The sequence below is a fragment of the Chrysemys picta genome, chromosome 1 (genome assembly GCF_011386835.1).
Source record: "Chrysemys picta bellii isolate R12L10 chromosome 1, ASM1138683v2, whole genome shotgun sequence".
Taxonomy (NCBI): domain Eukaryota; kingdom Metazoa; phylum Chordata; order Testudines; family Emydidae; genus Chrysemys; species Chrysemys picta.
Window position 1 is genome coordinate 330,105,332 of NC_088791.1, and position 26,856 is coordinate 330,132,187.

Sequence of the window (26,856 nt, forward strand, 5' to 3'; positions counted from 1 at the left end):
CCCCCCGCTTGGCTGGCTCCTCCGGCTGTACCACACACCCCATTGGCTGCCGGCCGCCATGCTGCGCCCCTACTTTCTCCTCCGGCCATGCCCACCGCCCCGGCCCATTGGCTGCGGGCCGCCCTGCTGCGCCCCTCCCCCCCCGCTCCTCCGGCCACGGCTGTGGGCCCGGGCTGCCCTGCTGCGCCCCCCCTCGCTCCCCCGGCCGTGGCTGCCGGCCGCGCTGCGGGCTGCCTTACTGCGCCCCCCCTCGCTCCTCCAGCCGCGGTTGCCAGCCACGCTGTGCAGGCCGCCATGCTGCGCCCCTCCCTCGCTTGCCTCCTCCGCCGCCCCCCCCATTGGCTGCCAGCCGCGCTGCGGGCCGCCCTGCTGCACCCCCCTCACTCCTCCGGTCGTGCCGCCCCCTCCCCATGGCTCCTCCAGGCGTGCTGCCCCCCCTTGCCTGCAGGAGGTCAGCGCCGGCCGGCAGTCGCGCTGCTTTTTAAAAACGTGCTGAGGGGAAGCGGCTGCTTCCCCTGCACCCCACTAGCTATGCTACTGATGGGGAGCACTAGGAGCAGTCCTTAACAGTACTGATGAGGAAGTGCTGGCAAATAAAGTGAATGCAATGGGAACTAATATAAAAGATTTAGCTACTACACCTACCAAGGTATCATTCAACCAATTAAGCTCTCTACAATATCAGGTGGCATGTATCCTAAAGGAGTGAGAGCAGTCCCAAGAAAAAGATCATTGTCACCTTTTGCTGGTTGTCGTCACCCTTCAAGCTAATGTTTCTTTGGCTATGGCATGTATGCAAATACAAGTGTAGATAATTGATGTGGTAAAATATATGATCCATGATGGCATAAGTGGGGTATTCCTAATAGAAATAAGAAGCATTATTTAGGAAAATTCTAAATCCAAACTGAAAGGGAGTTACAGTCCTGGTGGAAAAAGCTAAATTTCACCTATAGCAAGGAGTCAGAAGAAATCAGTCTTTGTTTTGCTCATGTCAGAGGTAAAAATAACATGAGTCTCCCCATTACAGCTTTAGGCCTCAATATTAATCAGACTGTGATGGAGCCCATAAATCATAGAATGTGGGTTGTAAAAGATAACCAGAAATGGAAAACAGTGGAATTAGAATTGTTTAGAGGAATCTGGAATTGGATATGAATGTAACTGAAATGCCCTCCACTCATAGGATGTGTGTTTGGAAACAACGAAAGGGAAATACCATTCTCTATTAACCCATTTGCAAATAATGACTCTATGCTTGTGTATATAGGTTATCACTGCATGTGTCTTAAAAGCTGTTGTCCTAAGCGTCTTGTAAACTACATGAAAAAGTAGCTCATGATCCTCTTGAGAATAAATGTTTTTGTTCTGCTGTAGCAATTCAGGCATGCGACCTTGAATTTAAAGTGCCTGAACTTAAAATATAATCAGTTAAAAGTGACATAGACTTTGTACTCTGCTTTAAAACCAGTACCCCTTGGAATGGATTTAAAAGTTCTACAAATGTTGCTTTGTAGATTTGCAGAATTTTTTAAATTTTGGCACACAGCAGCTGGTTGCCACAGGGTCACATAATCTTTAAAAGCCTAGAGAAAAAGCTAATGAATGGGGCTGTACTTTATTACAGAATCTGGCCTCTGGGTTCAGCCATCTAGGAGTTAGTCTGTCTCTAATATGAGCCATCTCCACCAACAGTACTTAGATCTTATTTCGAGCTTGTATGAGATTTTTCATAGACTCTGCCCTCAGCTATTCCCCACTCTGCTTTCCTTCTCCCCCTCTGCTCCACCCTTTGCTGCTTCCCTTCTCACCTTTACTTCCTCCACTCCCTGTCTCCCTACCAGGGGGAGCCCGACAAGGGGAGGGGGGCCAGGCTACTTTCCCAAGCCAGGGTGAGGAGCTCCCCACTGCTGTTAGCAGGAGAGGGGGGGCTGTATTCCCTGCCCCCTCAGGGCCTTAATTACCCCCCGTGCCCTCCCGTTCCTTCCCGCTCCGGACAACTCTGCTGCTACCTGCTAATCCGCCTTTCTACCCCCCTTTGAAACGCTCCTCCCCTCCCTAGCCAGCGTCCCTCACTGCGCACGCGCTCTTAGTCCCACCCCGCTAGCGAGTTCTCCTCCTTGCTGCCAGTTCTAGCCCCTCCCTTTAGAATCCCCTGTCGTTCCATTCCCCCTGCTGAGACACATCGCGCCTGCGCACCTGTCCGCCTTCCCTTCTTCCTAGCCCCTCCCTCTGGCAACTCTTCTCTGCCCCACCCCTTAGCGTCTATGCAATACGCCTGCTGCGCCTGCGCTCCCCTCCCAGAGCCGGCCCTTCGCCCCGTCCCCGAGCTACTACGCGTGCGCTAAACCCCGCTTCTCGTTTTGTCCCGAAATTTCGCGAAGGTTTCCGAAAGCTCCGCTCGGCTTTTTCCGGAGAGACTCGAGAGTGAGGCGGAGGCCTCGTCTCTGCCCCGCCGCTTCCTGTCTCCCGGCTCGTTGCTGTTGCCGGCTCCGGTAACCGGCGCTTCAGCTCTGCCCGCCATGTCCCAGCTCTGCTACAACCGGGGCTGCGGCCAGCGCTTCGACCCCAGCACCAACACGGAGGGTACGAGCCGGGGCGGAGGGGGCTGCGAGGCGTCCCCCTGCCGCTGTGTACCTGGGGCTCCTAGCGTGAGGTTTTAAAGGGGTGCCGGGGTGGCCGCGTCCCATTGGGTTACGGGAGGTGATGGAAGGGGGCTGGCCAGGGGAGCTGGGGCTGGGGGGGGAGAGTAGGGGCTGCGCTGTTTTTTGGGGGGAGCCTGGAGAGGAGCAGGGGCTGTGTTGTTTTTCGGGGGGGAGCGGGGGGAGCTGGGGCTGTGTTGTTTTTTGTGGGGGAGCGGGGGGGAGCAGGGGCTGTGTTGTTTTTTGGGGGGGAGTGGGGGGGCTGTGCTGATAGGGGAGGCTGGTCGAGGGGAGCCTGTTAAGTGGGGTGTTGTATTTATTGGGGGGAGCCTGGTAAGCAGGGGGGGAGAGAGATGCTGATATTGGGAACTTGGCGGGTGGGACAGACAAATAACACAAGTATATAGGAACAAAGTTAGAAAGGCTAAGGCACAAAACAAGATTAAACTAGCTAGATACATAAAGGGTAACAAGAACACAATCGACAAATACATTAAGAGCAAGAGGAAGACCAGGGACAGGCCATTACTTAATAACCGGGGGAAAACAATAACAGAAAATGTGGAAATGGCAGAAGTTCTAAATGACCTTTTTGTTTCAGTTTTCATCAAAAAAGTCTAATAGCGATTGGCTGTCTAAAATAGTGAATTCCAGTGAAAATGAGGTAGAATTGGAGGCTAAAATAGGAAAAGAACAAGTTAAAAATTACTTAAATAAGTTAATGTATTCAAGTCACCAGGGCTTGATTAAATGCATCCTAGAATACTCAAGGAGCTGACTGAGGAGGTATCTGAGCTATTAGCGATTTATCTTAAAAAAGTTATGGACAACAGGAGAGATTCCAGAAGACTGGAAAGGGGTGAATATAGTGCCCAGCTATAAAAAGGGAAATAAGGACAACCCAGGTAATAACAGGCCAGTCAGCTTAACTTCAGTAACCAGAAAATACGGTAGCAAATAATTAAGCAATCAAACACCTAGACACATGGAAAGTGATAAGTAACAGTCAGCATGGATTTGTCAAGAATAAATCATGTCAAACCAACCTAATAGCCTTTGACATTGTAACAAGCCTTGTGGAGGGGAGGAACCGGGGGGGGGGGGGGGGGGGGGGGGGGGGAGTAGTTGATACCGTCTCTCGTGACTATCTCATAAACAAATTAGGGAAATACAGACTAGATGGTGCTACTATTAGGTGGGTATATAACTAGGTGGAAAACCATTCCCAGAGAGTAATCATCAGTGGTTCACAGTCAAGCTGGAAAGGCATATTAAGTGGGGTACCACAGAGATCCGTTCTGGTCAATATCTTCATCAATGATTTAGGGCTGGTGTCATTCAGACATGCGAAAAAGACATCCCCCAAGTGAGGTAAGTTACATCGATCTAAGCGCTGTCCACACCAACGCTATGTCAGCGTAAGACGCTGTCCCACCAACATAGTTTCTGCCTCTCGCAGCGGCAGAGTAATTAATCCGATTGGAGAGCACTCTCCCGTTGGCATAGCACGACTTTACGAGACATGCTACAGCGGTGCAGCTGCATCAGTGCAGCTGTGCTGATGTAGCGCTGTGGTGTAGACTTGCCATTAGATAATGGCATTAAAAGTACATTTATAAAGTTTGTGGACGATACCAAGCTGGGAGAGGGTTGCAAGTGTTTTGGAGGATAGGCTTATAAGTCAAAATGATGGACAAACTGGTGAAATGGTCTGAAGAAAATAGGATGAAATTCAGTGAGAATAAATGCAAAAATACTCCACTTAGGAAGGAACAATCAGTTGCACACATACAAAATGCGAAATGACTGTGTGGGAAGGAGTACTGTAGAAAGGGATCTTGGGGTCACAGTGGATCACAAGCTAAATATCAGTGAAGAGTGTAACACGGCTGCAAAAAAAAGCAAACATCATTCTAGGATGTATTAGCAGGAGTGGTGTAAGACATGAGAAATAATTCGTCCTCTCTACTCCGTGCTGATTAGGCCTCAACTGGAGTATTGTGTCCAGTTCTGGGCTATACATTTCAGGAAAGATGTGGACAAATTGGAGAAAGTCCAGAGGAGAGCAACAAAAATGATTAAAGGTCTAGAAAACATGACCTGTGAGGAAAGATTGAAAAAATTGGGTTTGTTTAGTCTGGAGAAGACAAGACTGAGGGGGGACATAACAGTTTTCAAGTACAGTAACTCCTCACTTAACATTGTAGTTATGTTCCTGAAAAATGCAACTTTAAGTGAAACGATGTTAAATTAATCCAATTTTCCCAAAAGATTTAATGTAAATGCTGGGGGTTAGGTTCCAAGGAAATTATTTTGGGGCAGACAAAAGGTATTATATCCTGTACAGTACTGTACTGTGGTTTGGAAGTGCCCCTGTCTTACCTCACACAGAGGCAGCCCGCTAAAGGCAAGGACCCTAGGAAGCACCTTCGCAGCAGCGGCGCCGGCTTCCCCCAGCAAAGTCGGCAACTGTTCTTCTCTGGGGATGCTCCAAGCCCTCCTCTTCCTGTTCCCGCTCCACTCCAGGCCCACCTCTTCCCACCCCCACTCCATCTCCTCTCCTGAGCAGCCGCATCCTCGCTCCCCTCCCACCCCCCAAAGACCTAAGCTGTTTGGCAGTGGGGGAAGCACTGGGAGAGAGGGGAAGAAGAGGAACTTGTGCAATGCTCCCTTATAAAGTCGCTGCTCTTCCACAGAAGCTTACAAACGTTATAAGGGAGCATTGCACAAGTTTAAACGAGTATGTTCCCTAATTGAGACATAACTTTGAAACAACATTAAGCGGGAGGACTTTAAGTGAGGAGTTACTGTACATAAAAGGTTGTTACAAGAAGTTGGGAGAAAAATTGTTTTCCTTAACTTCTGGGGATAGGACAAGGAGCAATGACAGATTTAGGTTGGACATTAGGAAAAACTTCCTAACTGTCAGGGTGGTTAAACACTGGAATAAATTGTCCAGAGAGGTTGTGTATCTCCATCATTGGAGATTTTTAAGAGCAGGTTAGACAAGCACTTATCAGGGATGGTGTAGATGATACTTAGCCCTGCCATGACTGCAGGGGACTGGAGTGGATGACTTCTCAAGGTCCCCTCCAGTCCTATAATTCTAAGGTGGGGGCTCACCCATCTTGTTTCTCTCATATAACTAGGACTGACTGGGCTACAACAACAGTGCATAATTGCAGTGTAGACATACCCACAGGTAACAAGTGGTCAGCCGGTTCTGCACATGGCCTGATTATATCCTTGTGTCTCTTTCACCAGTGATGTCCTGAGTTGGAACAAAGCAAAGAATACATGCTGGCTGTAGCTAGTTCATGGGATATGGAGCCTTTGGCTTCTAGGACACAGACTTGGATCTGGTTCTGTTTGTCCATTTTAGAGTTTGTGCAGTGAGGGAAACTGATGCTTTATCCTATGATTAAGGTTAAGATTTTGTCTATTATTTTTAGAAAAAGTCATGGACAGTCGCAGGCAATAAACAAAAATTCACGGAAGCTGTGACTTTTACTAAAAATAACGGGAGGGCTGACTGCTGGGCAGGACTGACAGACTGAACCCTGCCGAGGAGGGAGGGGAATCCAGCCCCCGGCAGCTGACCGTTGTGGGAGCCCTGGCTTATAGATTGTGATCATGCCACCTCTTAACTTTCTCTTTGTTAAGCTAAACAGATGGAGTTCATTGAGTCTTTGGCTATAAGGCATGCTTTGCAATCCTTTAATCAAGTTTGTGAACACCAAATAAGATTTAAGGCAGTGTGGAACCTTAGGTCCCTTAGGCTTAGGAGGATTGAATCCATCTCCCAAACAACTGTAAATAGTCATGTTGAGTGTTGCAAAATTGAGTTGAGAATCAGTACCCTTGGACCAGGCTGACATTTGTCTCCCTTTCTACTGGGATACCAGTTAAGGTTAGCTCTATATGAGTGCTGATCATGGTCCCCAAAAGATCCCCTAATAAATGTAGTAAAGGTAATTTTATTTATGTGCTTATATTGTGGCGTATATGGCCAAAAAAAGAAGTTTCTACCTTAAGGAACTTAGTCTAAATAGGCTATATATGGCTCCATATATACTCTGGATGCTTGTTCTGTCAAGTCTGAATTTGCTCTCCTGGGGAGTTTTCTTCAGTTTAAAAGAGTAATGGGAAAGGGGTGGAAGGTGGAGCTCATGTGCAATGCGAGATTCAAATGTGTGGAGTTCTGGCCCTAATTGTGTTTAGTTTAATAGTTGCAGGGTTTTTTGGTTAATTTAATTTGCATTTTCAATTAGTACGGCATTTTTCTTTTCTTTCAGATTCATGCACATATCATCCAGGTGTTCCAGTCTTTCATGATGCTCTAAAGGTGGGTATGCCAGTGTATAGGTAGTGAAAGGTTCTTTAAATCCTTAGATAGTGTGTCTTTGTATCAGTAGTGCTGTGCTCCAACTCAGTCAATGATGTAGCAAATGTCCTTTCTCTGGAATTCAATCAACCCCCCCCAAAATGGCATTTATCTAAAGTTGAAAAAGAAACTGAATATTGGCTAGACTCAAGCAATAAGTAACAGGTACATTGTTTGACCACTCACTGCAGCAGGTGATTATTATTTTTCTATTATTAATCTCAAACTGAGCATGTTTTTTAAGCATTACATATCCTATATCATTTTGTGACAAATGTATTGCCTTACCACAGCCATGTAAAAAGCACTGCATGTAGAACTGTTTTTGATTATAGACATTTTAGAATTTCAGTACACATAATTAAAAATTTGTTATTCTTTGTATTCTTTTTGCATTTTAAAGAAAATTATGTCTCTCAAAAACTGACTAATACACTTTGGAAAGGTTAGACTTTTTCCTCAGTAGTCTCTTGTTTATATCAGCAGTTCTTAAACTGAGATCTGTGGATCATTGGTGGTCCAGGAAGCATTTGTTGATGGCCTGCAGGGACCAGGCTGGTCATATGTTGTTGATTCTCCTCAATTTTGGAAGTTGTTTCATTAAGACAGCAAAAATATATTAAATACTTGTATTTGTCCAGGTAAGCAATTAGTGTAGTCGCCATGGAGATACTGTATGGAAAAATCTGAGAATTCTTGGCTTGTATAAAGGCTAAGGTCTTATTAAGAAATTCTGCCTATCTGACTCTAAATTAAGTTAATGTGAAGTTTGGAAGAGGCAAAATGATAGCTTTAAAATATTGACTGCAAGAAATAAGGAATGGAAAAAAAAAAACCCATAAGAAGAACATCTCAAACCTGTAAGATTCGTGAATTTGTGAATGATTATACAGTGTGGGAGAGGACTTGAAAAGAGGCTGTCTGGCATCAGCTTGCTATAAGGAAGAGGTGAGAAGCAATAGTTAGTCCCATGAGGAGAAGCCAGAAGGTGGAGGAGTGGAATTTCCTCAAAACCTTCCTCTTTTTCAATTTTGTGATGAGGCACCATCAGAAATGGCCGTGATTGAGAGGAGAGATGTGCCCAAGATAACTATTCCTTGGTAATGATAGGAGTGAGCAGCACAGCTTACTAGCTGGCTATGAATAGCTATTGAAAAATTGATTGGCTGAAGCTGAATACCAGAATTTTAGACAGAAATAATATCCAGAATATTTACTAACGGACAACTTATCCTAAATTCTCAATTAGTGAGGGTCAATCTACACTCATTGCCATATTTGCTTTCCACAAGCTACTCTTAGTATAACTCTTTACGAGTGATGTACCCAAATATTTGGATGCTAATATTTTAACTGTATCGCTAAATGTATTAACCTCTATTTGGGATATTGCAGAATATGTACTATATCTATATATCTATATATATAATGATTTTTAAACCAAACTTTGTACTTTTGGATAATTTAGGCATTATAGATGTATAGACACTCTTTCTTTAACCTGTGTATTAGATAATTTTAACATTAGCTTTAATAAAAATTTTAAATCAGCACTTGTTACACAAAAAATACACATTCTACCTCCCTTTTTTCTTCTCCCCTCATTTCCTGGTCTCACTAAAAATTTATAGTGAGCCCCATTGGGTATAATTTTCCTTCTAATATGTGTCCTAAATAACCTAAGCAATAAATGCTGTCTTGCTGTTCACAATATATTGCCTGTGTAAAGGATGAATGTTTAGAGGAAACAGGGAGCATTATTTTGCAGTAGTTCAAAGAAAGAAAGTGTCTCCCATCGTCATGTCTCTTAATCTGCTGCAGAAATACATTGTTAGTCAAAGTATCTTTTGTAATACCAAATTAAAGGTTCTCTGAGTTTCCAGATAAGTTGTTTTGTGTAGTGCAGTAAGATCTGTTTCTCTAGCATCAGGACTGTCTCATCTGATATAATAAATGTTGGTTTTGAGTTGACCTAATTTGAGCAGATGACTGTCTAAATCAAAGATGACACTAGAGAAGGGGGAATGAAAGAGGCTGACATAAAATAGGTAGAAGTCTTTACATTTTCAAAAATACAGAGATGATCAGCAGTGTTCAAGGGAGAAGAGAGTGTTAAGACGGGTTCTCAAACTGGGGTTTGGGACCCCTCTAGGGGTTGAGAGGTTATTAAATGGGGGGGGGGGTCGCGAACTGTCATCCTTCCCCCCCCCCCCCCCCCCCCAAACCCTGCTTCAACTCCAACATTTATAGTGGTGTTAAATATATAAAAATGTGTTTTTAATTTATAAGGGGGGTTGCACTCAGAGGCTTGCTATGTGAAAGGGGTCACCAGTACAAAAGTTTGATAACCACTGTGTTAAGACTATAAAGCAACATATGCTGGAAAGAATTATCACTAACCTTTTGCTTCTAATAAACTGTTACTAATAAGCTGTGTTTGCATTTCTCTCATTATTTTATTCCAAATTTTATAGGGCTGGTCATGTTGTAAGAGAAGAACAACAGACTTCTCTGACTTCTTAAGCATTGTGGTATGTATTGGTGATTTTTTTTATTTTATTTTAAATATTATTGCAGTTTATACAGCTTATCTGTTATGCTATCAAAAATGTTTGGTATCAAAAATCATAGAATTAGATGTTACATTAAGCAAATTTTTAAATGGATATATCTTGTTTAAACCAAAATTATTTTGAATCAGAGTGAAGCAAGGCACTCTTTCTCCTTGTGGACTACTTAGATGTTAAGTTTCAATTTCTGAAATTTCGAAATTTATTAATTGGTTCTGTCAAAATGCGTTTATAATATTATAAAAATATGAGGCCAGGAGAAGAAAGGAGGGTGTTTTTACACTCATTTGTCTAAATCAGAGGTTCTCAAACTGTGGTCCACAGACCACCAATGGTCCACGAACTCCATTCAGGTGGTCTATGGATAGTTCCCGCTAAGGTGCACACCTGGGTGGCCCCGCACAAGAGAATGAAGGGCCACCCATCTAATTAGTGGAGCCGTGCAGGGTGAGAAGGGGTGGGGTGAATTTGGGATGTTCAGGGCTGCGTCGGCCAGAGAAAGAGGTGACTTTCCCCAGCTCCAGGGCTGCGGCTTCTGGGGAGAGACAGCCCTCCTTCTCAGCCCCAGCTCAGGGGCTGCCATGGCGGGGGAGAGAGGGAGAGACCCCCACCTTCCCAGCCCCAGCTCGGGGGCTGCTGCAGTGGGGGAGAGAGGGAGAACCCCCCTCCTTCCTAGCCCCAGCTTGGGGGCTGCCGCGGCGGGGGAGAGAGCACATCTGTTGCATTAGAAAGGTAAGACTGCTGATATTAAAAAATGAGTTGTGTGCTTTTATCTGTAGAACAAAAAAAGTGTTTGTTTGTTTGTTTGTTTGTTTTGGTTTTGGTTTGGGTTTTTTTTAAAATGGTGCTTTTATAAGGCGCTTTACAATAGTTAGCCAACGGTGCAAACAACATTTGGAAAGATCATTAAGTCGTCTGTCAAGACCCTCAGCGATTTTCAAGTGGTCTGCGGGGAAAAAAAAAGTTTGAGAACCACTGGTCTAAATCATAAACAACTAAAGAGATTTTGCTCAAACTTTAAAAAAAAAAAAAAAAAAAAAAAGCCTCTTAACAAGTGTAGAACGCTTCATATAAGTGTTCCAGAAAGTTTGTTTATATATCTGAAAACCAGGAGATGCGGATGTCAATTAAACCATTTTTCAACTTTAGTTATAGCATTTGTTACAAAGCAGCCACTAGAACTAGAGCGAAGGATGAGGGTGAAAAATCAAATTGCATTAGTTCATTAAACTTGGATAATAGTTTGGTTTTGGACTTTGCACATGAAGTAGGTTTTTTTTGTTTGTGTTGTTTTGTTTCACATATGTTTCTATGTCATCTACAACAGGGCTGTACAAAGGGTCTCCATAATAGTGAGAAACCCCCTGAGCCTGTGAAACCTGAAGTCAAAACTACCTCTGAGCGAAAGGAGCTAGCTGAACTGAAACCTAAATTTCAGGAGCATATAATTCGGGCACCAAAGCCAGTGGAAACCATTAATAGGCCAAGGTACGGTATATTGAACTGGCATTTGTGCCAAATTTGTTTCCAATGGCTAACTTAGAACTTGTTTTGGTTATTGCCATTGATTTTATTTGGAAGGTACTATGGTGACAAGCAGCAGCATTAAATCTTAAAATAGATATCCTAACCCTTCATTATATATTACATAATTTTCAAGTGGACATTAATTTATTAAGTCAGACATTTTTTCAAACCTTGCAATGACAATATTTAAATTACAGCTTTTAGTTTTATATGGCGTCTCTTATATTAATTCAAAATATTTTAGTTACATGCTGTGGAAGCATAGGCAAATGAAATGACCATTGTGTACGTGAGAATAGCTTGTACACTGTTTTTAGATGTCTTGGTAGGATAATTGGCAACAATATTGAAGTTATTTCTAATTTTGATCTGGACTTGCCTGAAATATGGACATAAAGGGCCCTTGGTTAACATCTCTTCTGAAGGACAGAAACATAGTACAGAACCCCTCAGTGTTGTCATTGTATAGGAACCAAAGTTCTAGTGTGGAACTTTGTGGTCAAGAGTACTGATAACTGAGCTATATTGACATTGTATATTCCAGTAAGAATATCACTATTTCTATTTATTTCTTAACTTCGTAATCAGACCTTAACACACACAATGAGAAATTAAACACATACGTTAGTTAAATTTGTCAATTTAGTATTCTGCCACAAGAAGTAAAGCCACTCTATCGAATCAAATAATGTGACTTTTATCTAAATCACTCTTAACTTCCACCTCAGGTTCCTGAATGCCTGTGATTCAAATATGGGCTGTGTCTACTCTTGGGTTTCAACTGTTCTGTTCTAAGATACCTCCTTATAGATAAGGTGACAGATAATACAAATAATAATAAATGTTGTCATAGTGCCTAGGAGCCATAGAGAAGGAACAAAACCCCATTGTGCTAGGTGCTGTACAAACACAGAACAAAAAGACAGACCCTGCTCCAAAGATCTTACAACCTAAGTGTAAGACAAGACTATATAGGAATACAACCAGATAGGGAAGTACAAGGAAACTGAGATAATGTGTTAGCATAAGCAGTGATCTCAGCACACTAGTGGCTTAACTGTTGTCAAGTTTTTGTAGGCATTATGGCAAAGGAGAGTTTTAAGGAGTCTAATGAAGTAGCTCTGCAGATGTTTACAGGGAATTGCTCAAGCATGAGGGACAGCATGGGAGAAAGCATGAAGGTTTTTGTTTGAAAATTTTCAAAGTCTGCTAATGGAGGATGGCCTCATGCCCCTGTTGGAGGCAGGAGTCAACATCTCATTATTGAATGAGAGAATGGGGAGAGGTCATGAAGGGCCTTGAAAATGAAGACATGCAGCTTTTGTTTGATACGATAAAGAAGGGGGAGCCAGTGGAGAGATTCAAAGAGGGAGTGACATGGCCAAAGCGATGGGCTGGGTAAATGATCTTTGTAGTAGTGTTCTGAAAACATCTTTTAGGGTACAGCTGCTGTGTGATCTTCTGAGTGTAGCCCTGGCTAGGGTGACCAGATGTGAAGAAGAAAATATCGGGACACCGGGTGGGGGGGCAAAAAAAAAAAAAGCGGAGTGATCCTGGCAGTGTAAAATATCAGGACAAAAATTGCATCCCGACCAGGGATCGGTCGGGACGTGGGACAAACAGCTCAAAATCGGGACGGTCCCGATTTTATCGGGACGTCTGGTCACCCTAGCCCTGACTCTAATAAAACACCAAGATTGGGAATCTGAGTCACATGTAGTAGCTGAAGTCCCTCAACCTAGAGTACAGATATTGCCTTTGACAACTCTTCTAGTTGATTTTCCCAACCCACTAACATTAATTTGGTCTTGACTGAATTAAGACTCAGCCAGCTTGCCATCATCAATTGTACTATTTCATAATGAGACTTCATTCTCTTCCCTGGAATTATCTTGCGGGGAAGGTATTTTGTAGTGGCTGATTGAGATGGCTTTTTTTTTCTATGTCATGTCAGAGTGATGGTGAAGAGTATTCTAATCTTGTCACAGCAGAGGTTTGAAAGATATCCCTTGTCATATTACATAATTTATTTTGACCAAGATAACATGAATATATTTAAATATTTTAGCCCAGATGAGCCAATGACAAGTTTACAGCTGAAAGTATCAGCTTCCCTGAAACAAGCACTAGATAAACTGAAACTATCATCAGAGAATGAAGAAGAAAAAAAAGGTAAGAACCTGTACCAACAAAATGACATGCCAAAGACCCACTTGTTGCCATTAGATAAATGGTAGAATGTCTCACATGCAAGTGTTTCAGAATTAATGACTTTACAAAGGTATTCAAGAACCACATTTTCCAGCAAATTAGTTCCACAGAAGGCAGCAATTAAATTGAAACGGACATCAGGAGAGAAACATGTTTCCTTACGCAGTTTATTCAAACCGTCAATGGTGTGTATTGTATACACCTTACTTCTTACTTCAGGAAGTTAGATATTTGTTTTCCCTGGCATATTTTTCCAAACAGTTTAAATGGAAAAACTGTTTTCACTTGGAACAATAGACATTCCAGGTAATTGAAAATAGATTGACCCAGATGATCAAGATTGGATGTCTTTCTAAATGATATTTTCTAGGAGTCGTTTTGGGGGAGTTCTATGGCTCTATGTTTTAGAGGAGTTCAGATTAGATGGTCAATGCTCCCTTCTGGCCTTGGAATCTAGGAATTAAAATTGTATGGTCTCTTTGTAGGTGTTCCCATATTGTTTACTCCGAACTAAAGCCCTCTTTCCAAGGGAAATGGCCCTGCCTTTCTAAAAAAAAAAAATTCATAGAAGTTCTAGTTGTCGAGATAACATCTACTAGGACTGCTATTTTGGCTGTTTTAAAAATCTGTCACAATTAAATCATTGCATAATAACTCCAAAGAGGATGTATGCGATATATAATGTAAAGAAGAAAGTCCTTTAATTTATCAACAAAACTATTAATTTAAATACTGGAGAGTTTTAAACTCTGGGATAGCCCAGTATCAAGTAATTATATTTCTAATATGGTAGCACTCTAGACAACATAGTCACAGTTTTCAGAAAGAGGAGTTCATATTAAGGCACCCCCCCCCCCAAAGTGCTGAGCAGTCATCAACTCCCAATAACCTCCAGAACTGCTTGTGTAATTCCTCCCTGAACATTCCAGCATGCAAGGCGAGTGCACCCTCTTCTGTGCTCCCTTATGTGGTGCACAATGCTTCCCTCAGCACACCAGCTCAGTGTGCAGATACAGAAGTGTATTGGGGTCATGGTCCTGTCTGATCTCTGATCGCATTAGGGAACATATAGGAAGTAGTTTCTGTATGTATTTCTGACAGGCCTTTGTGTAGGGTGCAGAAAATGAGGGATGTTCCTTGTACTCTTTAACCTATCACCTATGGACATATGGAAGGGTCTGTCCGAATCTAGACTTTAACTTTAAGTAAACTAAATATTTGATATTTATAAAGTGGCATTTTTATATTTATAGTAAGGATATGTATATGCCTTAATTTTGCAGAAGAGGACAGTGATGAGATCAAAATTGGGACGTCATGTAAAAATGGAGGCTGTTTGAAGGTAAATAGTTGTTATATTCCTTCTGTTTACGGTATACCTATAGAATCCTAAGAACATGAACAAATCAGTATTTTAAAACACATTACAAAGTAATTAAGAGTCCAAACAAGGTCTACAAGTCTGAATAAATAGATACATCTTTCAACATATTCAAAAGGTCAAAATGTAGGTTCTTTTGGACCAATGAGTTAGTAATCTCAAGAGTTGAGGCCCATCACTGAGGTTTCTGGGCCCCAAATTAAAAAACGTAGGAGTTTGTCAGTCTGAGCATCTCTGATGCAGCAGTCCAGCAGTTAAAAATTAGGTGGAGTGAGGTGGTACCAAACTATGAAAGACTTTATTGATAAATATTTCAAATTTCTCCTGGCAACTAGTGAAGTTCTGCAGTCTATGCAGTACCTACTAATCGAACAATCTTTGCTACCTACCTGAAGAACACTGAGTAAGGAAGCAACTACATTTTACACTTCAACCATAAAACCATTCTTCCAGTACCATCTAAATTGTCTCAGGACATATCTACACTGCAATTAAAAACCTGTGCCTGTCCTATGCCAACTGACTTGGACTCAGGCTTAGGGGCAGTTAAACTGCAGTAAAGACATTTGGGCTTGGGCTGGAACCCGGCCTCTAGGACTCTGTGAGGTCCCAGAGTTCAGGATGCAGTCTGAGAAAGAATGTCTACACTGTAATTAAACAGCCCCTTCGCCTGAATCCCATGAGCCCAATTCAGCTGGCGGGGCCAGCTGAGGGGTCTTTAATTGCAGCAAGAAGCAACAGAGGGTCCTGTGGCACCTTTGAGACTAACAGAAGTACTGGGAGCATAAGCTTTCGTGGGTAAGAACCTCACTTCTTCAGATGCATCTGAAGAAGTGAGGTTCTTACCCACGAAAGCTTATGCTCCCAGTACTTCTGTTAGTCTCAAAGGTGCCACAGGACCCTCTGTTGCTTTTTACAGATTCAGACTAACACGGCTACCCCTCTGATACTTTAATTGCAGCGTAGACATACCCTCACTTTTTCCCCTGACAACCTTCCATTGAACAGGAGGGATGCAAAGTAAAAATCTGTTAACAACCACAAGGTCTGAAGGATTCTTTGTTCTTTATCATTGTGGCTCTCCTGGTGAGGGTGGTGTTTGCACATGAGTTTGTGACCCTCTCCACTGGATTACAGTAGTCCTTTCAATTGGATTACGAGGGACTGGTATTATAATAATAGATCCTTGTGTTGCTAAACACCTAGCAGTACATTGGGCTGCTTCCTTTTATGGTGCTTCATTTTGGTGACTTTTTTTCATCGGTGAATGACTTCAATTTAAGCTTGCAGTTTTTTAATAATGCATCAGATACATTACTTCATCACCTGTGTGTGTACATGTGCACACTTGGTTCACTTGTGAAAAATGTGAAAACAGAGTTGAATAGTTCTGGATTTCTCTTTAAGAAGAGGTTAAACTAGACTTTGAGTACTAATAGCGATACTATCTCGATATCTCAGAGTCAATATAAAGGATACTTTTAAAGCGGATGGGGGGAGGCACTTTTTATGAACATTGAATGAATGTCTCTATTTGAGTTTATTTTGCAGCATAGAGGAAGAAAGAGCCCATTTTTGGTTTGTTTCAAATGTATTAATACATATTGGTCAGTGTTTGCAATCTGTTTTGCTAATTGTTCTGTTCTAATAGTTTATTTTTCTCTTCCTGAAAAGAGAGAAATCATTTTTAAACAAAATTGTGTTTCACCAGACATTTGAAGGTCCACAGAGCACAGAAGAAATATGTATATACCATTCTGGAGTACCTATATTCCACGAAGGGTTAGTATTATGCAATTAATAGAATTTGCTTACATAAATTCTCTATAATCACTCTTTCTAAATACATATGCAGTTGGTTATTTTTAAAAGGAAAGATGTTTACACTGTTAAAACTGTTTATAGTGCTAAATGTTTCTAAATATTTGACTTGTGTATGTATTATGGCTAAGGTTAATACTTTTTGTTGTGGTTATTTTTAGTGAAAGTCAGGGACAGGTCACAGCCAATAAACAAAAATTAATGGAAGGTCGTGACCTGTCCCTGACTTTTACTAAAAAAAAAACCCCTGACAAAATGGGAATCTCTGGGGTCCACCTGCTGCCCATGAGCTTCAGGGTTCTCCCGTGGTGGCTAGGAGCTGAAGCAGAAAATGTCAGAGGTCTCTGGAAATCATGTATTCTGTGACTTCCACGACCTCTGTGACACAATTTTAGCCTCAATTATGGCTTGTTAAATTATTTTCTTTTAAAATTACTTCAAAGGATGAAGTACTGGAGCTGTTGTAGGAGAAAAACTTCTGATTTTAATACATTTTTGTCTCAAGAAGGCTGTACAACGGGAACACACGTGTGGACTAAAAAGGATGCTGTAAGTAGTACTAACTTTGCCATTGGTAATTGGTTACTTAACTTCCCAGTCATTAAGAAAGTATGGTGCTGGGCTGAATTCCAGCTTTAGTTAAACAAAGACTAATAATTCCCCTACCTCCAGAATTATACAATTTCTCTAATATGTGTTGATGGGAGCAGTTTAATGAGTTTAATAATGGAACCAAAACTAATCTGAGTGAAATACTGTACTTGTCTGTGTACAACCACACCTTTTATTGAAACATATATTGTGAAATAACAAAATAAAATAAACCCACTGTTTGTACGCATTGTCATATTTCTAAACAATTCTGTAAGGCTTTTTTAGGTGATAGACTTCCCAACCCAACACTTATAAATGTTACGCATATGCTAACAAAGAGCCCCAGAAAAATTTCACAGAGAAACATCTTCCTAAAACTAGGACTAGAATACATTTAAATAGACTAAAATAATCTTGCTTGCCAAAATCTCATTCACACTGGATAAGCCACAGAAATAGTGAGTGTTCTAGGGCTGGGACTGGTGGCAATATTACTTTTCTGTCCTCTCCAAACACCATTCTTACACTGGGTTTTATTTTGTTCTAAAGCATAGTGCGTTGCTTGGTTTGATTATTTGTATGTTAGGACACAGAGTGTGCTTTTTGCTTATAGCTATTCCATAGCAGAGCTGGGAATAAACCAGACAGGTTAGTATGGACTTGTATTTTCCTTTGTTTTACTTATGGTAATATTTGAAGAAGTTGGGTGAGGATGCTACAAGACTAGAGTGGTGTTACACTATGAAACAATGTAGCTGAGCACTTTCAAATTTAGAAATACTATCTGGTCATGTTCTGCTCTTAGATGTGTATACTCAACTCCAGTGTCAATATCTTCTCTGCTCTTGATCTACAAAATAAGATCCATACAGTAAATGTAGCATTGTTAAAAGGAAGAAAAGAGGTGTACCTAGGTGCTATCTCTTCCCTTAGTCATTTTTTCACCCCAAGCCCACTTAATCTCTTGGGAACACAGAATTCTTGTCAGTTCTCTGTCACTTCCTGATTGTAACTGTATTCCTCAGTTTTTCTTGAAGTAGAAAAATGAGGATAAAAGGACTTGAGTGCGTGTGCAAGGGGGGTGGAGAAATCCCTTTAAAAGGAAAAAGTTAAACCTCATTTTTAGGTGTAGCAACTTCACTAAAATAGCTGGCTCCTAGCCCACGGGGCTAGTAGCAAAATCATGTGTTTCATGGCAGTCTGTATTCCCAGCTGGCTGGTCTCTGCTGTGGGGGTGGCTGAAATGCTGTCACTAATGCTTTCATACAGCCTAGCAACTGCCTCACTGGGCCAACCACAGTATATTAGCTGTACTAGGTGCTCTAGTCAAGATAGCTATGTTGCAATCCACTGGTCTGCAGTGCTGTGCTCAAACTTCTTTCCTCTTTCTTACACTTTGCTGGAAGTACCATTACCTGGGAGTCTAGCATACTCTTTCTCTTCTTTAACTTCACCCACTCACAAAACAAGAAAGATGGGCCCCTGGGAAAACCTTGGTTTGTTTCCCACCTGGTACCTCTTTCCACATTCCATCTCTCCCTAGGTAACTCTGTTTTTATTTCTTTAGCAAAGGTGTTGGGAGTCTGGTTTCCTTTCCTTCTGTCTAGAACAGAAAGTACCAAATTCAGGGAGCCCAGAGATTTTTTTTTTGTTGTTTTTTGTTTTTCTGTCATGCCATTGAATGGATTTAGTCTTTCCTTCTTCCTGGATACTCCTTTTTTAGTGTGTGACTTTCCTCCTTCCTTCCCTTGTCCCGTTCTCTGTACTCTTCCCACCAGAGGCCACTGTGGAGTGTTCTGTGACGTATTTGTTACAGCAGTAATATGAAGCCCTCTCTCCAGTGCCCTTTTACTGCCCGGTTCAAGTTTAGATAACAGGCTGTCCAGTCAATTACTGAGAGATTTTTCTCATTCCCACTAATACTTCCTTCAAGCATTAGAAAGGGTATGAATCTGAGCATCTGATCTTGCACAATTGGTACTTCATAGATGGTATAAAAAAATCCTCTTCAGCTGGCCTCTGCAAATTCCCAATCTAGGAGATATGCCAATAGTATAGCTTGAACTGGTGGAGCGTTCTAGTAGTAGTGCCCATTGGAATGCTCTTGTATCTCTTTGGCTCTGACCTTCTAGAGGGTGGGGCTATATAAGGGATGGGGGTTGTAGTCTATTAGAAAGTTTTAATTCATGTCACTTCTATTTTGCTGGATGGGATGCCTCCCTAATGTTATAGGATGGAGATACTTGACAAGGAAAAACTATATACTAGGATAGTTTTTCTTCACCTGTCATACCTTCCACCCCATTCTATTATCCTTGCTTTTGTATATACATCTTTTATATCTCTAGTATTAAGTTTTGAGTCTGCTTGTCCAATGATAGAGTTAAGAAGTGGCTCCTTGCTAAAGAGATTTCTCCACTGAGATTTTTTTACTTTTGCCTAGAAGGTAGGTCTATAATCCTTTCTGTATGGAATCTTGATTTGTAGGATGGGAGAAGGACCCTCAAACACTTACCATTATGTAATTTTTCCTTAACGTTAGTAGGGTTCCTGCGCACATATCTAAATGCAGAATTTAATCCTGTACTAGTTATATTTATTCTCATTAAAATGTTGTCCTACATGACAATTTTCAGAGCAATTTTTTAAAAATGTATCCTGAATGTAGAGTTCCAATACTGTATTTTTCCAAAATACACCTTTGTTTTGTAGGGGAAAAAAGTAGTTCCATGTAGGCATGATTGGCATCAAACTGGAGGTGAAGTGACTATTTCAATATATGCGAAAAATTCACTTCCTGAACTTAGCCATGTAGAAGCAAATAGCACAATGGTGAGTATCTTTGTTTTATTTTAAATAAATATTCCCTGTTTTTCTAAGCTTGATGTTTAAATATAGCAAAATATAAATCGCTTGGATGTACTCTTGTGCATAAATGTTAAAACACAATCTTTTTGCTCTTTTAAGGAAACAAGTAAAATGTGGTAACAGTCTTCTTCTGTGAGACATAATTCTTTTTGACAGTTTCAGTCTTGGTAGACTTACAAGATCCTAAGCATTTTGTGCCTTTTTGTTCCTTTAGACAAACTTCTTAAATATAAATCTTTACAAAACATCTTTAAAAAGCTTACATAATTTTATTACCAAAATATTACCAAAATATTTTCTAAATTTATATTCTAGGTTTTTAAAAGTAAGCAGACTCTCTCTTATGATATGTAGCTTCACAGATACTGCGTTGTGGTGCAGATTTTTACAATGAAATATTCTAATTTGTGATTCCATAAATACACATTTTGGAAAATTGTATTGCCTAATAGCGGCATCATCGTTGATATCTTCTTCTACAGGTACATCATGTTGCCACACGTGGCTCTGATCCTGCATCAGGAGCCATTTGCGCAGACCTCTGTTTGTGTGGAGTCCTGGTGACTTCAGATATGTAGGATTAGGGTCCTAATGTCATACTTTTATTTTAAACTTAGTCACTTGACATTAATAAATCTCTTCTGTATTTTTTCTTGTTTAGCTAAATATCCATATTATATTTGAAGGAGATAAAGAATTTGATCACAGTGTGAAATTGTGGGGAGTAAGTATAACAACCTTGAATGTTTTGTTAAAACTTTTACTCAGTTTCACCCTCAGTCAAAGCTTTTTTCAGAATAGAATAGTTTTGTTTTTTTCTAAAACTACCACACTTCTACAGGTCTGGATTAACAAAAGAAGTTCATTTGTGCAGGATTTACCAGTCTAAGCATAATTGCAATATGAGTATTGCAGAAAATTTCTAGGGCCAGACCTTTCCAAGTATAGTTGCATATAATTGCATATGCCAAACTTGTGCGTGCATACATACAGTAGCATGCGTATTCTACATACATATGCATGCCAGTTTCTCTCTTCACGGCTCAGAGGAGGGGTTCTCAATAGATGGACCACGGGTCAAATCTGGACCGTCAAATGCTTTTGAATAGTTTACATAAAAAAAAAAAAGAAGAAAACAATAATGATTATATTTTCTCTGGAGTTTGAACTTTGGCTATACCTTGACGAAGAAATTTGGACCTTGAGAAAAAATAATCGATTGCCCCGGCTTAGAGTGTAGGAAAGGGCTGAGGCTGCACAACTTTCCCCGGAACCCAGAGGCAACTCCACTTTAAAAGCTGATCTCTCCCTCCAGTGGACCGCTTCCTGGGACCTCGGGGGCAACTATGTTTTATAGAATTACTCAGTTTTTTTAATTTTGCAAATATTTGGGGATGGAACAGTCCTAGGTAAATTCCATCCTATATTGTTGCCAGATCCAAACATTTGGAGACTGCAAAACTCCCATAATGCGTGCTGAGCAGATAGTAATTATTTACATATTTCCAACAGTCTTATTCCTAAATTTAAGTGAAACATACTTGTTCTATTCCAGGTAATTGATGTGAAGAGGAGTTATGTAAACATGACAGCTACGAAGATTGAGCTCACTATGAGGAAAGCAGAGCCCATGTTATGGGCAAGCCTTGAACTACCAATACCTAAAACGCAGCAAAAACAAAATGAAGATATTACAGATCAAGAATGAATCCTAAAGATATACAGACTGTTTCCTGATTGTGAAAGTGGTGACTTGCTACTGTAATGCATTTCCTTTTAAGACTATTTTATATACGATCGCTTTTTACAATACATCTTGCATTCCGGATCAGGCCAAGCACTCCGTTATGTAAAAACCTAGTGCTTGCCCTGATCTGGAATGCAAGATGTATTGTAAATTTATTGGAGCTCAGTCCACACTGTGCATTAACATTTCAAGCATCGTATTTGGACTGGAGCTACCAGAGTAATCGATGTTAGACTACATACGGTTTGCTATATATCTTCTTGTAATAAGGATACAAGATACGAGTCTATGGAATGATTAGCATGATTCCCATGGTCTAGAATAAAAAAATTTGTTATTCAAACATCAGTAATAAATCCAGAAAGAAAGTAGGTGCTACTCAGATTCTTTCCTTTTGTCTTGTGAAAGTGACAATAATGGCTGCATATTCCACTTCTCAGTGATGAGATCACTAGTTTTTGACAGGTTTCAGAGTAGCAGCCGTGTTAGTCTGTATCCGCAAAAAGAAGAACAGGAGTACTTGTGGCACCTTAGAGACTAACAAATTTATTAGAGCATAAGCTGCATCCGAAGAAGTGGGCTGTAGTCCACGAAAGCTTATGCTCTAATAAATTTGTTAGTCTCTAAGGTGCCACAAGTACTCCTGTTCTTCTTTTTACTAGTTTTTGAAGGGTTCAGGTAGGTACTAGCTTTTTCCCCACCTTGTTGTCTAGATCTGCTCCGAGCAGTTTTAGGTTACATTTGGTAAAAGCACTGGTGCACTATCAACACTAGTACTGTTACCAGTAAAAGTGCAATGGAAGACGTGCCAAAAAAATTGTTATAACTGGAGCCAAGGAGGGGAGGAGTTCATGAAAATTTCCCCCCCATTACCACCCCCATTTTGATTTCTAAATTTTAAATAATCGTAAAACAAAAGGAAATGGAGCAAGATAGTGGTTTGATAGCTTAGCCTCCCAGCTCTGGAAACCTACACACGAGAGACCATCTCAAAACCACTAAGCCAGTTAATGTAAGGGATTTTGCAAGGTCTCTAACATTTGTTAGCTACCACTCCAAAACGCTCACAGTTCATCCGTCTCAAAGAGGGTAAATATTGAAGCAGGAGAGGATAGTGTAGATGGTATTTGATGTGTTGCCTGAGCTGTGTAAGGAAGATGAATGTTTCCATGCAGTATGCCTAAATCTAGCTATTGAGGGATATTTTCTTTCTCAGAGTATTAAATTCACTAAAGGAAAAGTTTTAAAAGAAAAATTAAAAAGTAACAAGCCTCAATGATATACTAGTTTCATTTAAACACAACTGGATTATTCTTTTTTTTTTTAATCTTTTTAAAGATAGTTATTTAAATGTTTTTATTTTAAATTCTTTTGGTTAGTATTTCCAGAAGAAAACTAACAGCATATTTTTGTTTTCAGTTCAAGGGTAGAGACCTTGCTGCCAAAATCCTGGGATATTGTGAAAATATGTGACTGAGCTCTAGGCCATAACTGATGCTGAAATTGCATCTATAAAAGTAAGTTCGGGGCTGTAATTAAAAAAAACAAAACAAAAAACAACTCGATAGATATGTAGATCACTATTCATCTCAGTGTGTGTAGGTCACTTTCTAGCTAATTAAAACTTACCATAGAAAACTTTAAAGCCCCAATCCATTTTACAGACTCAGGCTATACACTGGAGTTGGAAGGCGTAATGTACCAAGGGTCTTGGACAGGATCGTACTTGGTATGGCTAGCCTCTCCTGATGCCACAGCTATACTTCATGTGGGTATGTCAACTCAAGCTAGAAACTACACCTTCCAGCTCCAGGATAGACATACCCTCTCTCATGCAGGGACATAAGCAATTCACTGGGAGTGATATGACAAATGCTTGGAGAATATCAGGGTTGGAAGGGACCTCAAGAGGTCATCTAGTCCAACTCCCTGTTCAAAGCAGGACCAATCCCCAGACAGATATTTGCCCCAGATCCCTAAATGGCCCCCTCAAGGATTGAACTCGCAACCCTGGGTTTAGCAGGCTAATGCTCAAACCACTGAGCTATCTTGATGTATAGTTATTTTTCCATCCTGACGGACCTGGAATGGGGAGCCAAAAGAATTTTTACAGTTGGCAAGATGGGAGTGTGTGGTGGGTTTATGTATATAACAGTGAATATGAGAAACATCTTCGAAAGCTTAAGAAGCAAGGTAGTTTAACTAATCTTTAGGGTTTTTCATCTGGGCTTAATTTTTTTTACCTGTGTAGACTTGAGTTCAGGGTTCCGTCTACAGCAATACTTAAAGACATAACTAATGCTGAAAAACGGGTAGGAAATATAGAATAATGCATATATATTTACAGATAAACTGCCTTAGTGTTTGAGGCTGGGACTTCCAAAGGGGCTGAGGAAGTTAGTTGCTCAACTTTGAATACCCCAGCTCTAGGTGCTACACAAAATTATACAGTTAAAACAAGGCATAGATAAAAAGTTAATGTAATACCATGTAAAATGCCTTAAAGTAGTAGGATCCAGGCTTTCAAAAGTATATACATGAAAGTACATCTGTATTCTTTGCATGTGGAAACTTGTGAGAGCTTATCAGGCATTGTGTGTACACACAAGTGCATGCTTTTCTAAGTCTAATATTGTGGCATTACTTACTTCACTGGAGGGAGTATTCCAGAGACCCAAACAGTAGATGCAAGTATACAAGCTATGCTAGCCATTCCTCTGCAACTCTACCGTCTTCATTGCTTTATGTGTTAGGAATAGCAGTTGTTGCAAGACACAAGCGGAACTCTGAACTTGGATACAACAGGGACGAGCACTGCGTAACCACCAAAATAAAATTCTGGTTTTGGGTGGCAAGTCAATGTGCGTATATCTGTAATATAGTCTTACACACATTCTGTTAATTTTCTAAATCTTGAACTGAATACCTGGGATTTTTTTTTTTAAATCTTTGCAGTTCACTGCAGTATTATTAGTTGACGCATCATGTAAAATCCATTTTAGGGAGCTTGTGTCAGCTAATAAAAGACAGAATTGAGCCAAATTCACACTGATTTGAGTGCAGAATTTGGGTCTTAACAATTATCTTCTTCACCCCAACCATGTTTATACTATGTTCTGGTAATACGCAGAATAAGTTGGTGATAGCTAATGGCTTGAGGGAAACGCTAGTAAATATTCCACCTCTGCTCCCCTTTTGCACTCAGCCTGATAATTAGACTCTAAAACATAACTAAGAGGAAAGTCAGGCATTACTTCTTGTGTTCTGTGTCTTTAATAGAAAATTGTAGATCCTTCAGAGCTTGATAATGACATAATCAAAACTTTCCCATCAGTGTAATAGTAATAAATTAGTTGTGTTTTTAATATTTCTGTTTAAGGAAGTTCAAACATAGTTTCTTTTCTTAAAATTAAAAAAATAAGACTTCTATATATAATAGCTTTGCACTGGCCATAATATGGTTTTAAGACTAAATGGGCCAAATTCTCAACTGGTGTAAATTGGCACAAATCCATTGACTTCCATGGAATTACACTAATTTACAACATCTGAAAATATAGCTTTTTTCCCCTACTCCTCTGCATGTTCACCCAGCAGCATATTATTGAGCTATATCATCTTTGCTTGAGAATTAGAAAATTTTGAACAAACCTTGCCAGTGTCCAGAAACTCTTTGCAACACTGCAGATAGATTGTGTCTTCAAGAAATAGAAAGATTTTGATTTGATGGTTACCTTTAGGGGAATTTTATTAGTATGACACTGAACTCTATCAGCAAATAGGAAGGGAAGGTGAGTCGAGGTTATAATTACTACACTAAACTATTAAATACTTCAGAAATCTGTATTTAGAGAAAAAACAAAGCTTTTAAAAGAGGTTGAAGAGGAATTATTTTCTAACGAATAGATATTTTTATCATTAAATTATGACATTGTAAATATCTGCATAAAGTAAACCAAAATCAGCTTGGTCTGAATGATTCCTGGCAGTCAAGATTGCCATATCTCAGCTTCATTGTGTTACCTTTAACAGGTTGGTTTGCCTGCTGCAATCTGTGGAAATTAGTTTTATATTTTTATAATACACAGAACTCTTACAAAACTATACTGTATTTATTGTATATTTATGTCAGACTTGGCTATACAGTTGCTTGTAAAGCTGTTCACCTCCAAATTCTTAAATACCACTAGAGTATAGACTTACCATTTCTCAAGTGAGATTTACATTTTTCCCTACTGTTTTGCCTGCCTAATATTACATATGAGTTCTGTAGTTATCAGATTTCGGAACTATTTTCAAGCTCTGATTAGTGTTTTGAGCACTGGACCATTCAGTTACCATAACTTTTGATTCTACAGAATATTAGTGTAATTTTACAAAAAGTACCCGTCCAGATGGTTTTTTTTGTTTTTAACATTTATATTATCAAGTCATTATTTCAGCAGTTTAGTACTGTTTTACTCGGAATTTTTTGCCTTGAAAAGACATCTACTTATTTTTTGTACTGATGCAATTCTTTGCTTGTATTCTTAAACATGGCATGAGGACTGATGAATACTGTAGCTGTTAAATTTGTTGTTCATTTTCCATATTACTACCAAATTGCACTTATCCACATTCAGAAAAATAATCTTTTACATTAATGAAGTACTCTAGGTGTCTGGAACACTGTTTTAGGATGGTAAATATTTTGCCATTACAAAAAACATGTGCATTACTGTTTTGTCCATGTTTTCTTCTGCATGGGTGTCTGATTTGTCCTATTCATGTAACTTGGTTATGTGAGCTTTTTCTTGGTATGCTCATGTCTTCATGCTCTAGTTTTGAATAAATTCTTACGATACGCTGGTTATACTTTTGTTTCTGGTTACTTCTGTATCGAGGGAGAACTTTCTTTGGCTCTGCTGTACAGACACACAATACAGCATTTCTTAGGTACTCAGAAGTTCTGTTTCTACAGTGTTTCAGTATGAAGACTAACTCCTGTGTTGGAGTGTTTTTCTACCTGAAAAAATTCTTTTTTAAACCACCAAAGTAAGCAGTATTTTTCAAATTAAGACTGCTGCTACCAGCTTTTCAGTATGGGGAGTGTAGATGGGACTGGAGGCAAG

The 26,856-nt window shown here is 40.2% G+C and overlaps 1 protein-coding gene across 1 annotated transcript; it reads left to right on the forward strand.

Moving 5' to 3' along the window:
- Window positions 1–2,310: 2,310 nt before the first annotated feature.
- Window positions 2,311–26,599, forward strand: CHORDC1 (cysteine and histidine rich domain containing 1). Its single transcript, XM_005304059.5, has 11 exons — window positions 2,311–2,586; window positions 6,938–6,987; window positions 9,501–9,557; window positions 10,924–11,084; window positions 13,192–13,295; window positions 14,618–14,676; window positions 16,427–16,497; window positions 16,980–17,085; window positions 19,843–19,962; window positions 20,660–20,722; window positions 21,554–26,599. The coding sequence occupies exons 1-11, from the start codon at window positions 2,523–2,525 to the stop codon at window positions 21,704–21,706; spliced, it is 1,008 nt and encodes a 335-aa protein (XP_005304116.1). The 5' UTR covers window positions 2,311–2,522; the 3' UTR covers window positions 21,707–26,599.
- Window positions 26,600–26,856: the final 257 nt, after the last annotated feature.

Bases quoted from the DNA above. Each gene is read 5' to 3' on its own strand.
- CHORDC1 (XM_005304059.5), top strand. From the start codon at position 2,523: ATGTCCCAGCTCTGCTACAACCGGGGCTGCGGCCAGCGCTTCGACCCC. The intron at 9,558-10,923 runs GTATGTATTGGT...CATCTACAACAG, and splicing joins CTGACTTCTTAAGCATTGTG to GGCTGTACAAAGGGTCTCCA. The intron at 13,296-14,617 runs GTAAGAACCTGT...TTAATTTTGCAG, and splicing joins GAATGAAGAAGAAAAAAAAG to AAGAGGACAGTGATGAGATC.